Genomic DNA, 12,521 nt, shown 5'->3' on the forward strand with positions numbered 1-12,521 from the left:
TCTATCCACTCCATTCCAGCAGGACATCCTGTCCTTCCAGTACCTAAAGGGAGAGCTGGAAAGGGACTGTTTACATGGGCATGAAGTGACAGGACAACGGGGGAAGGCTTCAAAGTGAAGGAAGGCAGGGTTAGATGGGATATTGGGAAGGAATTCTTGCCTGTGAGGGTGCTGAGCCCCTGGCACAGGTGCCCAGAGCAGCTGTGGCTGCCCCATCCCTGAAAATGTCCAAGGCCAGGTTGGACAGAGCTTGGAGCACCCTGGGATAGTGGGAGGTGTCCCTGCCATGGCAGGGGGTAGAATGAGATGATCTTTAAGGTAATTTCCAACCCAAATCATTCTGGGATTCTGTGATTATGATTCTGCAGTGCCCTTGGGCTCAGAGCACATCCAAACCAGTGAATGACCAGGCTCCTGGGAGGGCACCATCCCACAGCTTGTCCTGCTGGAAACCCACCACAAAAACACACGGACACAGCACAGCTAATGAAAAATGCCTTTAGGAAACCTCTTGGCTCAGCAACAGAGGAAACAATAAAATGCTAAATACATTTTTACATCTAGAATGGATGCTGCATTCATAAAAATACATAGATATTCACAGTACAAGCTCATAGTGTTCTTGTAAAAGAAAACTCTCTTTTTCAAAACCTGATATTTTATTTAGTGGTGAGCTTCTCCCCTACCCCAAAAAAAGTTCACTTGGCAACAGAAATCAATCAATCATTTATAAATATATATATATATATATATATATATATATATATTCACAGTACAAGCTCATGGTTTTCTTGTAAAAGAAAACTCTCTTTTTTAAAACCTGATATTGTATTTAGTGGTGAGCTTCTCCCCTTCCCCCAAAAAAGTTCACTTGGCAACAGAAATCAAACACCACTATGTTCCTGCAGAGGGGATCACACTGGATTTCCTCTCTGCTGCCATTTCTGTCCCCTTTTCAAACGACTCTCACACGGCCAAGGACTAATTCAGATTTTAAGCCCCAACTTTAACATTTCAGCAGCACCAGGAGCTACCCAGCTCCGCGCCTCAGCTCCGCTTTCCTCCTCCTCAGCCCCTGCAGCTCCTCCCTGAGGTGCTGCACGGCCTGCAGGATGTCCTGGCGCTGGGGATCATCCTCTGCCTTCTGGGTGTAGAGCAGGAAATGTTTCACGGTTTGGGAGAGCAGCAGCTCAGGGTCCACGTCCCCCCGGCCGAGGCGCAGCATCCTCTCGCAGGCGATGGCGAAGTTTTTGTGCCAGTTCACCGGGTGATGGGGATGGGAGCTGACAATTTCTTTGTATGACTGTTAAAGGAACAAAAAGAAAAAAAAAAAGAAAAAAAAAAAAGAGAAGGTAGAGGCAGCAAATTAATTGAACAAAGTGGGAGCAACAGCTTTTAACAGTGCTTCAAAACTGCCTGGAAAGAAACAGATGCTATTTAGATGTCCAAGTCCAGAGCTGGAGTATTTCTGTAATTTGCTCTGTGTTTGCCATTCAGCAGCATGAATCAGAAATCCAAGGGGGGCTGAAACGTTTCCCTTCCAACAGCAGCTGTTTGTTTAGAAACATTACAGATGATGGTGATAACCCCAGAGCACATTATGTGCTTCCCCCAGAGAGGTGTTACACCAAGCTGGGGGAAAAAAGAGATTTAACTGCCGCGCCTGCAAGACATTTACTCAATATTTCAGGAGATCAGGATGCCTTCCACGGGACTTAAGCAGTCTGTTGACTTGAGTGGGAATATTCATAAGCTCAACAGTAGGCATGTGCCTGGGAACTTTGCAGAACAGCAAAAATCACAGCAAAACGGGCAAGAATTAAGGAAACCATTTGTTGATTCTGTGCTGGAGTATGAAATACTGCTCCTCTCTGCTGACACACACTGATCACTTCGTGCATCTGTTGGCATCTCAGGCAGTCCAGCATTTCCAGAGATACCTACACCAGCTCATGGGTGTTATTCTTTGGTGTGAAATGCAGCAGAATTAATTTGCAGCGAGAAGAGGAGACTGTCGGATTTTACACTCACTGGCTCAGACTGCACGACTGTGTAATGACAGAGGGGACAAGTGCAGAGAGGGGACTTCAGGACAAGCAATCTCTTGGCATGGGTTTGGAGCCCAGCACAGACAACATAATTATAGCAAAAGCAGGGTGTTGACTGGTTTGCTGCTGGCATCCTCCGTGACCGAGGGGGCAATGGATAAAATCCCTGAACAAATCTCTTTGGATCGGCTGTGCTCCCAGTTTGGATAAACAGGGGGAATGCAGATTGCAGGAAACACTGTGTTTCTATGGACTCTAGATATTTAAAAGAAAAGGGGGTAAAAAAATTGTGATGGAGGCTAAAAAATTAGGATGCAGGGAGCACTCCTAACCCAAATCCAGGACTTACAGTGTATGCGAATGTGTAAAGTTGTGCTTTCATTTCTGCAGTCACACTGGCTCTTTCTGCGAGGTCAAAGATGAAGAAAGCTGTTTTCATCCTAGGAAAAGGAGGAAAACTTCCATGTGGTAACTGCTTTGTGCAACCAGCCCCCATCACAGGGTTACACACAGCTTCAACACGTCCACATGTGGGACAGCAAAGGCATCAGTGAGACAAATTTCTCTCCATAACCTATTTCCTCACCCTACACCCCAACTACTTTTGAGAGACTTTGAGCAGAACCTTTTGGTGAACAAAACAGTCACTTTGCTGAAGGCTTTGCTGGCAGCTTCATCTCATCCTGCCAGCCTTTTCCTTCTAAAGCCTGGCACGTGCAGACCCAATAAGGCCACGGCCCATCAAGCTGCCTGCTTTGGTGTGTGTTTCCACACCAGTGAGCTGGCAGTGCCCACTGGCTGTTGGAAGAGAGCAAAGGAAAATTACCTGGCTTGCCACATCTCCTCGTTGGCAACAGCTTCCCAGGAAGAGGGGCTGAAACTAAATGGGAATGGAAATAAAATTCAGCCATCAGATCCACGTCGCTGGGTTTCACCCACCACAACCCTTCCAGCCCAGCTGCAGAGCTCCCAGGCAGAAGCAAACCTGTGGCTCTGACAGCAGGGAATTCAGCTGATTCCCTGTCATTTCAAAAAACTTTGTGCCTCTCTCTCCACAGAAGGGGCCTCAGGTGTTTCACAGCATCCCAGATCTCAGAGCCAGAGATGTTTTTTACTACCACAGGTCAGCCTATGATATTTAAACCTCTGGAGGTCTCAATAATTTTAGATCCTGATTAAGTTTTAATATCAGAATTGGACCTCATACTTGACTAGAGATGTCCTTGCTGTTTTTCACACTATTAAAAATCACAGATCATGGAATGGTTTGGGTTGGAAGGGACCTTAAAGAGCATTTCATTCCAGCTCCCTGCCATGAACAGGGACACCTTCCACTATCCCAGGTTGCTCCAAGCCCATCCAACCTGGCCTAGGACACTGCCAGGGATGGGGCAGCCCAGCTCTCTGGGCTGTGCCAGCATCTCACCACCCTGACAGGGAAGGATTTCTCCCTGCTATCTCTCCAGAACACAAAACATTGAGATTATGGCCCTTGTTTGATTCCTCTAACACTGCAGCAGGTGTGGCAATGCTGCTGGCAGAAAATGATGAGCAGGAAGGAGCAGAGGCTCCTCTGCCTTGTACCTGCCATAGCCTTCAGTCCAGTTATAGAGATTCCTTGTGAGACGAATCCACTCTCCTGGGTCAAACACAGCTCCAGAAGGAACCAACTTCTCACACGTCCCCCAGGGCCACAGTGAGTGGCTCCTTCTCCAGGTTGAGTCTCCCTCATGAAGACCTATGCAGACAAACACTTCCTTACTGCCAAAAAAACCAACAGAGAGAGCAATGGTGAAGCCACCTCAGGGACCATGGGCTACCCCATGTCCCTGAGCAAACCAAACCAAACCACAGCACACTGTGCAGCAAACACACCCACCCAGCACATCTCCCATCAGCATGGGCATGATTTGGGGCAGTGTGGAAAACAAATTAATTCCCCATCTGGCATTGCCCATCCTGAGCAGCCACATTCTGTTCCCTCTCCTGGACCTCCCAAAGAGGCCAGAAGCTGTAGCAGAAGCCCATTTCTGCCCACTGGCACCTGGCTGTGCTCCTGTGCCTCCCCACCCTCGCAGGGCTCACCCCAGCTAGTCTAAATGCAGATGCTATTCTTATTCGTGTGAGTATCTAATCCTTTCTCCACTCTTACTAAGCTATTTTTATATGATGATTATTCCTGGAATACATTCATTCTATGCTAATCAGTTGGCCACAATGTTCACAAAGGAGAAGCAGCAGCAATTTGCTCTCCAACCATCATCGTTCTGAGTACACAGGAACGTTCCTATTCTCTGTGATGAATTGTATTGACAACAATAACAAAAAAATCATCAGTAAACACTCTGCAGATCACCTTTTTTCCCTTCCTTTCTAAAAACCAAACCAACCTCAAAACAACAGGCAATATTATATCCGGATGGAGTTACTTCTGCAGAGATATTTTGCTTTAATTGCAAAAATAATCTCGCCACCGGGGAGGAAGTCAGTGGAGAAAATTGGTCTTTTGGATGCAGTACCAAGCTGTTCCATAAACAATTTCAAGAGGGAAAAAAAAAGAAAAAAAAGGTCAGAGATTTTAGGAAAGCTGTTACATATGAAAGGAATGCTTACTGTTTATTTACTTGGAGGAAACGATGGAGATTAAAGGCGAGCGTCCCGTCGGGTAATGCTCCTTCCACAGGATTCCACCGGTTCCCGGGAAAATGAACGCCAGGTAAGTGCTTTGCCAGCTTGGGTAAATACCATCCGTAAGTCATCATCTGCAATGAAAGTTGTTAGCACCATCTGAACAGCAATCAGGAGATTTACAGCCAGGAGAAATGGTTTCTGCAGGAGGAATGGCCTTTTGCTCAGGGATGTCACCAACCACGTCAGCAGGGACACGAGAACAGGCTGGGGCACCATGGCCAGGCTGGGTCACCTTAACCAGGCTGGGTCACCATGGCCAGGCTGGGCCACCATGGTCACACCACAGCACCACACTGGGTCACCAAGGTCAGACTGGCTAACCATGGCCAGATCACAGCACCAGACTGGGTCACCAAGGCCAGACTGGGTCACCAAGGCCAGAATGGGGCACCATGGTCAGACTGGGTCACCATGGCCAGGCTGGGCCACCATGGTCACACCGCAGCACCAGACTGGGTCACCAAGGCCAGACTGGGTCACCAAGGCCAGAATGGGTCACCATGTCCAGACTGGGGCACCATGGTCCCACACAGCACCAGACTGGGTCACCATGGTCAGACTGGGTCACCATGGTCACACCACAGCACCAGACGGGGTCACCATGATCAGATCACAGCACCAGGCTGGGTCACCATGGTTAAATCACAGCACAGACTGGGTCACCATGGCCAAACAGGGTCACCATGGCCAGACTGGGTCACCAAGGTCAGAATGGATGACCAGGGTCAGAATGGATCACCATGGCCAAACAGGGTCACCATGGCCAGACTGGGTCACCATGGCCAGATTGGATAACCATGGCCAAACAGGGTCACCATGGCCAAACAGGGTCACCATGGCCAGATGGGTCACCAAGGTCACACCACAGCACCAGACTGGCTCACCAGTGCCTTCTGATCAGAGGCACATTGTCCTCACTCCACCACAAAACAGCCACTGCTGGTAAGACACACAACAGGGATTTGGTTTAGTTAAACACCAGGAACTGGGTTTGACGTTTGCCAACCACTTGCAAAGCCAGGTGTGAGGATGATGTGGCAGTGGAAGTGTGGGTGACCCATCCTGTAACTCTTTGTTTTTCCTTTTCCCATTTCTCAGTGAAAAAGGAATGTGCACACCACACTCCATCCCAGGGTTACTCATGACTCTTAAAAAAAAAAATCTATTTTATTTATTTCCACATAATGAGTTATAAGGAGACAAAGGAACAACTGAACTTCTGCAGCTGATGTTTAAATCTGCCTCTCTAAACAGCACTTTCTGAACGTACCTCCTGGTCCACTAAGGTGATATCTGGCCTCATCCCCTCACAATAATGAAGGTAACGAAGAGCATTCCCTGGCAAGTCTCCTCTGAGCAGGATCACTGCCCCCCTGGGCATGGAGGACAGCACGTTCCTTGCAAACTTATCAACAACGTAGTTGTTGCTCTGATCACAAGTGCTGAAGAGAACAGATGGAAAACAGAATGTTTAAACCAAGTATTTGCATGGCTTTGCAGAAATTCGGAACAATTTTAGACAATGGGCATCCACAGTGGAAATCCACCCTGGTCAGGATGGAAACATCACAGTCACAGAATGGTTTGAGTTGAGACTTTAAAGAACATCTCACTCCACGCCCCTGCCATGGGCAGGGACACCTTCCACTGTCCCAGGTTGCTCCAAGCCCTTCCAACCTGGCCTTAAACTTCCAGGGATGGAGAGTGGCAACAAATTAATCACTACAACAACTTAATATCTCCATTTCCAGAGAAAATGAGATGCAGAAACAAAGCATTTAAAGCACAGGCACTCAGAAAACACCACCCACTACAGTTTTGCCAAAATACACACCTTCACCTTAATTCTGATTTCTTCTTGGGCTAAATCAAAAAACTTATTAGTTGGTGCTGGAAGTGCCAGTCCAATGATTCTGTAAAGCATTTGAAATCCTCCTCATCCTTTAGTATTTCCATTAACATTGAAAAAGACAAGTTTTTGTGGTATCAGGCAGAAGTTGGTTTACATGATCTGAGATTGGATAATTTTTATTAAAGTTGTGTGCACATACTCCAGGTGTGAGGACAGGAGCTATGATTGGCTTGCCTATGGACAAGCCTTTGGAAAAGGTGTGCCAAAAGAAAGGATTCCTGAGGAAGAAGTCCACACTTCCTTGGTCAGCCTGTACCTGAGCATCCCTACCAGGACACCAATTCCTATCCATGGGTTATGGGACAGGGAAGCCCCAAACTACAGATTTAAATCTTCAAAAATGGGGAAAAATCAGAAAAAAAATTCAGGACATAAGGTAGAGTGTTGCAGATATCTTTTGTGAAAATTCTTTTCTTTAGGATTTTTCCTGTTGAGAAGCTGAGGTCTCAGGAACAAAATGTAAAGAATGGTTATTTGCTGCTGTGGAATGCAACAGGTGGATCTGTGATTGGTCTCGTGTAGATGTTTAGATTTAGTAACCAGTCATGGCAGAGCTGGCTCTCTCTCTCTGTCTGAGCCAGCTGCTTTTGTTTTCATTCTTTTCTATTCTATTCTTAGCTGGCCTTCTGAGAGGAGTTATAATGTAATATATATATATATAAAATAAAATAATAAATCAAGCCTTCTGAAACATGGAGTCAGATCTACATCTCTTCCCTCATCCTGAAAACCCCTGTAAACACTGTCACAGTAGAGCGAAGGAAAAGCAAGAGAAGTTTGGGCCACATGAATTCTGCAAACCTCCTTAGGAGACAAAGCAGATATTTATAAGGGTTTTTTTCCCTCAACCTCCACAACATCCCCATTCATAACCTGGAGTTGGCGACTCTGAGAGAGATCAAACCAGGACTGTGACCATGCAAGCTTAGGTGGGGTGTGAAAAGAACCTTTCCCAAGCCAAGGCCAGAAATTCCAGGTCACCCAGTGAGGTGGCACCAAGGGAACTTCTCACCTGTAATTTGCCCAAAGTTGAGAAGCCACGAGGGCAAGAGCAGGAAGCCACTCCAGGCATGGCAGCAGCACAGTGTCCCTCCCCAGGCTGGCCAGTGTGGCCAAGCCCAGCCCTGCCAGCACAGCCACCACAGCACTGCTCTGCAGCCAGAACCGCTCCACCTACGAGAGAGAATCCCAGAACTGGGGTTGGGCTGCAAGGGACCATAAAGATTCCCACCCCATCCCACATCTCCCACTAGACCAGGTTGCTCCAAGCCCTGTCCAGCTTGGCCTTGGAGCTGTATTTTGGTACTTTCTGCAGTTTCAAGACAACTGCCTGCTGCTGGTCAGGTGGTTTTAAGGTTTTGAAAGTTTCTCTCAAAAATTAAACGTGCCACAGCAACTTTGGGAGTGCAACTTACCACGCCTAGAAACAGAGGCTTTGTAACATCCAAATTTGCTCTCCAAGCAAAGAAAAGGGAATAAAGGCAGAGCATTCCAGTGAAGAGCCAAATCACAGGTGATTTGTGCTGCTTTTTCCTATTACAAAAAAAAGTACCACTCCTGAGACATGATGAAAAAACAAAGCAAAAATTATTTGTGCTTGAACTTGCATACCTAAATGCATTTAACACAGGGAGCTGATGAGTTTTTCTTTAACTTTTCCATTTATGACACTTCTGTTTTCAAAGCACAAAGCCATCAGCATTTCAGGAGTTTTAAACTTGCCACCTACCAAGGCACAGGGTTAACCAGGAGTAAGGGATATTTTGCTCTTAATAATTGATGACCACAGCCAATTGCTGCAATTTCTGCAGCAGCAAGCAGAAGGCAAAACAAGCTGCCCATGCAGGTAGAAAGAAAAATGAGAAAAAAAAATGCACATTGAAGCAAATATTGTTCAACTTACAGTGGCAGTGCTGTGCTCACACAGGCCACCAGTGCCAGGACAAGGACAGGAAGGGAGAGCTCTGACTTCATCTGTGCCAGCTGGAAACTGTGGAGAAATTAAATTGTGGATGTGTCAAATCATCCCCAAATCATCCCTGCACTCAATTAAAGTGCCAGGAGAAACAGGGAATAAGCACAACAGAATATATTCCCATTCTGCTGGGATTAAGTATACCAGAAATGGGACAAGGGTGAGTTGTATGGTAGAATCTTGAAGGGAAAATCACTGGGATGGGGGATTCAGTGTTTTTCCTTCAGTGGGGGAGCCAGAGGGCAGGAATGCTGTCCCTGTGCTGGACACACACAGCCCCAGCTTTGGACAGGGGGAGGAAAGGAAGGACAGGAGCCACTGTGGCCCAAAGGACAGCAGCAGCAGCAGCAGCAGGTGAAACCAAGGTGTCACTCACAGCAGCATCTCTCCCATACTGGATCCTGTCTCAGACTTGGCCTGAAATAAAAACAAAGGAAACCCATGAGGAACCCACACAGTGACTGGGGGAAGGAAAGTCTCCTCATTTTCTGTTTGCAAGAAAGGCAGAAAGCTCTGCTCAAACTTTCACTGCAAGGTGTTCTCCCACCTGCCTGTTTTATGTGATGCCACTGAAGGATTCACCCCCTGGATAAGCATTTCTTCAAGGTGCTGGCAACTCATTATCCTGTGATTAGAGCATGGCATATGGTTCAACCATGTTGGAAAAGCCCTCTGAGATCATGGAGTCCAACCATTCCCCCAGCACTGCCCAGGCCATCACTAACCCCTGTCCCTAAGTGCCACATCCACACATCTTCTAAATCCCTCCAGGGATGGGGATTCCACCACTGCCTAATCAGCCTATTCCAATTCCTGACCATTCTTTCCGTGAATTCTTTTTCCCAATATCCAACCTAAACCTCTCCTGCCCCAACCTGAGGCCATGCTCTGTATCTTCATGGTGCAATTATTTTCTGCTACATCCCCCCACAGCCTGGGACAATCTCAATTCCTCCTTGCTTACCAGACTTGCCCCTGTCTCCTCTGCCCTGACAAATGCAGAGCTGTACAAAATCTTTATGAGATAATGAGAATTTTTATTTCAGAGACCTGCAATCCATGCCACATGTCTGGGAAAAAGACATGCTGTGTGGTGGGGAGGAATTACCTTCATTGCTGCTTGTTGGAAAAGTGGTGGCTACCACATTAAAGATAAGGTGAACAGATTCAGGAGGTCTGGAAGGAATATTTAATCTCAATAAAAATGGAATAGCTAATTGCATCCAGGATTTGATTAAAAAATAAGTGTTAGAGGATGGAGAGCCAGCTCACAGCTCCTGCAGCCCCACCTGGCTGGCAGCTGATGGCCCTGGACACATCCACCACAGAAATGACATTTCTGACCCATGGATTACAGGTGGAATCTTCTCCAAAATATTTTCTGGGCTTTTTTTTATGACCCTGTCTGCCCTTAAAACAGAGCTATGGGATGTAAAAGCTGTCTGTCCACCCAGCAGTGCTCTGGCATTATCCCAACTGGCACCGGGACCAAACGCTTGGATTTTGCTGTATTTATTGCTCCTGCTTCAGACAAGTTCATCCTAAATGTGATTTGTGGTGTAGGATTACACACAGTCCATCCCTAAGCCTCCTGAACATCAACTTGAATTCATCACATTTGATGGAAAGAGGAGTTAAGGGATTTGCATGCCTCGGTATTGCTCTGCCCAGTGGAGGCTGATTCTCAGGAGACAGCAGGGAACAGGACAACAGGGGAAGTCTCACAGGTCCTTCAGAGGCTGGGCCTGATCTCTGCAGGAGTTTTTGGGCAGATTTAGTGGCAGCAGCAGGAATTATCATGTCTTTTGACACACATCCTACAGCCTCAGAGCCCTCTGAGAAGGGTGGAATGGCACAGTGGCAGTGATGCTGTGTCACGCTGGCTGCAAGTGAAGGGTGATTTCTGAGGATGTGGAGCTCCAGGACTCCAGGGAGGGACAGAACATGCAGACCACACCTTTTTATTGTTTTCCTCCCAGTGGTGTGATTTCCCAGCCCTCTGTTCTGAAAACTTGGAAGCAGGACAGACCCTGGGGTGGTGGGCTGGTGATTTCCTTGGGTGGCCAGAGCCCAAGGGCTGGAGGAGGAAAATGCAAACCCTACACTCTGAAAGCAACCATGGATTCTTCCCTCTCTTGGCAAGAGCAGAGACCTCAATAATTCAGATCAGAGGTTCCTGAGAACCCTCAAACCACCCATTCACTTAAATTCAACATTATTTAGTTAAGAGGAATAATTTAGAGCCCTCAAAACAACCACTCACTTAAATTCAACATCAGTAAATTAAAGAGGAATAGCTTTTAAATGAAAACTGCTTGTGACCTCTTTAAATGTCTGAGTTAAAAATAGAAAAATAAGACAATATTAATCTTAAAAACATCAAAATTGATGTCACCAACTCCCTCTGGCACAGTTTGTTCTTTGGGCTCCTACACACATAAGACACCCATACAGCTCCCAGGAAATAATTTGGCTCACCCCATAAGGCAATGAGAATTATCTCTTTGCTTTCCCAGCCATGTGACCCATTCCCAGAAAACCTGACAGGTCAGGAGGTCGAAATCCAAAATGAATGCTTAAAAAATGAAACATTTTCAATTTCCTTCCCCGCGAGCCCTTAATCGTCACAAACAGAACATCTCTGCTGTTGCATAAGTGAAGAGGAAGCAATTTAGGCAGTGACCCTTGTTTACCAGATTGAATGTCCCATATTCTTCCCTCAGAAAGTGGGTCAGAAATCCTTGAAAAGTCGTCTGGTCTCCCCATGTCCAGCGGGCTCGATTGAGGTAGGACGAAGCCGGCAGATAGAGATAAGGCAGCAAACCAGCCAAGAAGCATAAACCCAACTTCAGCAAATGGCCTAGGGACAATTCCTGCACCAAAATATGTCATATTGCATAACAATGTTTATTTTAGTTTAATCACGCTGGAACTTCAAGAACAGATAAAGAAAAAACATCAAATATATTTACACAGAGCTGATCTCTCAATTTATAGTAAGTCCCTACAAAATGCTATGTTAAACCTTACGATTTTGTGGATTACTAGGAAACTGCATCAAACTGATCTCCTTTGCATGGCAGGGTGAAATTTAAGTGAAGCAAATAATATTAGCTAGGACTCATGAGTATCATACTCATTGCATCTTTCACATTTAAATCATGGCATGACATGCATAGATGGCTGAAGCACTGCAAGGCTGAGATAACCCACTTTGCAGCGATTAAGAGTTGGCTGGTTTTGCATCTGGCAAAAAAAAAAAAAAAAACCACATAAATGCTGCTCTAGTACAACTGCACACATCATCACCATCATCAGGAGTCAGTTTTGCCATTTACTTGATCGTGATTAGGCTGGCTAAATTGGATAGGCCAACTTTTGGGGTGGGATTTTCGACACTGCCTAAGGGGTCAGGGAGACAAGACTTTCAAAGGGACTTGTGTGCCTAACTCCTTTAAGTGCTTTGGAAAATCCCACCCTAGAATATTGCACGCTTGCTTTGTCGTTAGCCACTGCCCTGTCAATCAAAGCACTTCCTCAGCATTTGGGGTTACTGGGAGTGATGATCTCTGGAGCAGAGAAAGGAGCTTGATAATGATGGTGGTCAGAGCTCCTCCAGAAGGAAGGTGGCTCATTTGTACTTTTAAAAGGCAGTTTTCCATCCACTTCCATCTTATTCAGTGGTTTCCTCCAGCAGGCACTACTGGGCTGTCCAAAGTATTTATCAGGATTATCATATTGGCATAGCACTGCCTTTACTGGGAACCACAGAGGTCTCTCTGGACCTCCCTGCTCAAAAAAAAACCCAAAACAAACTACAAATATATTGCAGAAGTGATTATTGATTGTGTTAATGGAAATATATGGCCAGAAAAGGGGGTTGCTGGGGATGCTG

General features: G+C 46.3%; 1 protein-coding gene across 1 annotated transcript in view; it reads right to left on the bottom strand.

Annotated features, from left to right (window-relative positions):
• Positions 1–484: 484 nt before the first annotated feature.
• TMEM260 (transmembrane protein 260) overlaps positions 485–12,521 on the bottom strand; it is a 33,808-nt gene continuing 21,771 nt past the window's right edge. Inside the window, exons 6-16 of the mRNA XM_074544006.1 lie at positions 11,320–11,499; positions 9,003–9,043; positions 8,555–8,641; positions 8,067–8,184; positions 7,664–7,824; positions 6,010–6,181; positions 4,662–4,810; positions 3,633–3,809; positions 2,875–2,928; positions 2,398–2,488; positions 485–1,303 (exon numbers count right to left, since the gene is read on the bottom strand). Of these exons, the coding sequence (XP_074400107.1) occupies positions 1,031–1,303; positions 2,398–2,488; positions 2,875–2,928; positions 3,633–3,809; positions 4,662–4,810; positions 6,010–6,181; positions 7,664–7,824; positions 8,067–8,184; positions 8,555–8,641; positions 9,003–9,043; positions 11,320–11,499 (1,503 nt within the window). The 3' untranslated portion in view covers positions 485–1,030. The remainder of the gene's footprint in view (positions 1,304–2,397; positions 2,489–2,874; positions 2,929–3,632; positions 3,810–4,661; positions 4,811–6,009; positions 6,182–7,663; positions 7,825–8,066; positions 8,185–8,554; positions 8,642–9,002; positions 9,044–11,319; positions 11,500–12,521) is intronic.

This window comes from Zonotrichia albicollis, chromosome 6 (assembly GCF_047830755.1).
Source record: "Zonotrichia albicollis isolate bZonAlb1 chromosome 6, bZonAlb1.hap1, whole genome shotgun sequence".
NCBI lineage: Eukaryota > Metazoa > Chordata > Aves > Passeriformes > Passerellidae > Zonotrichia > Zonotrichia albicollis.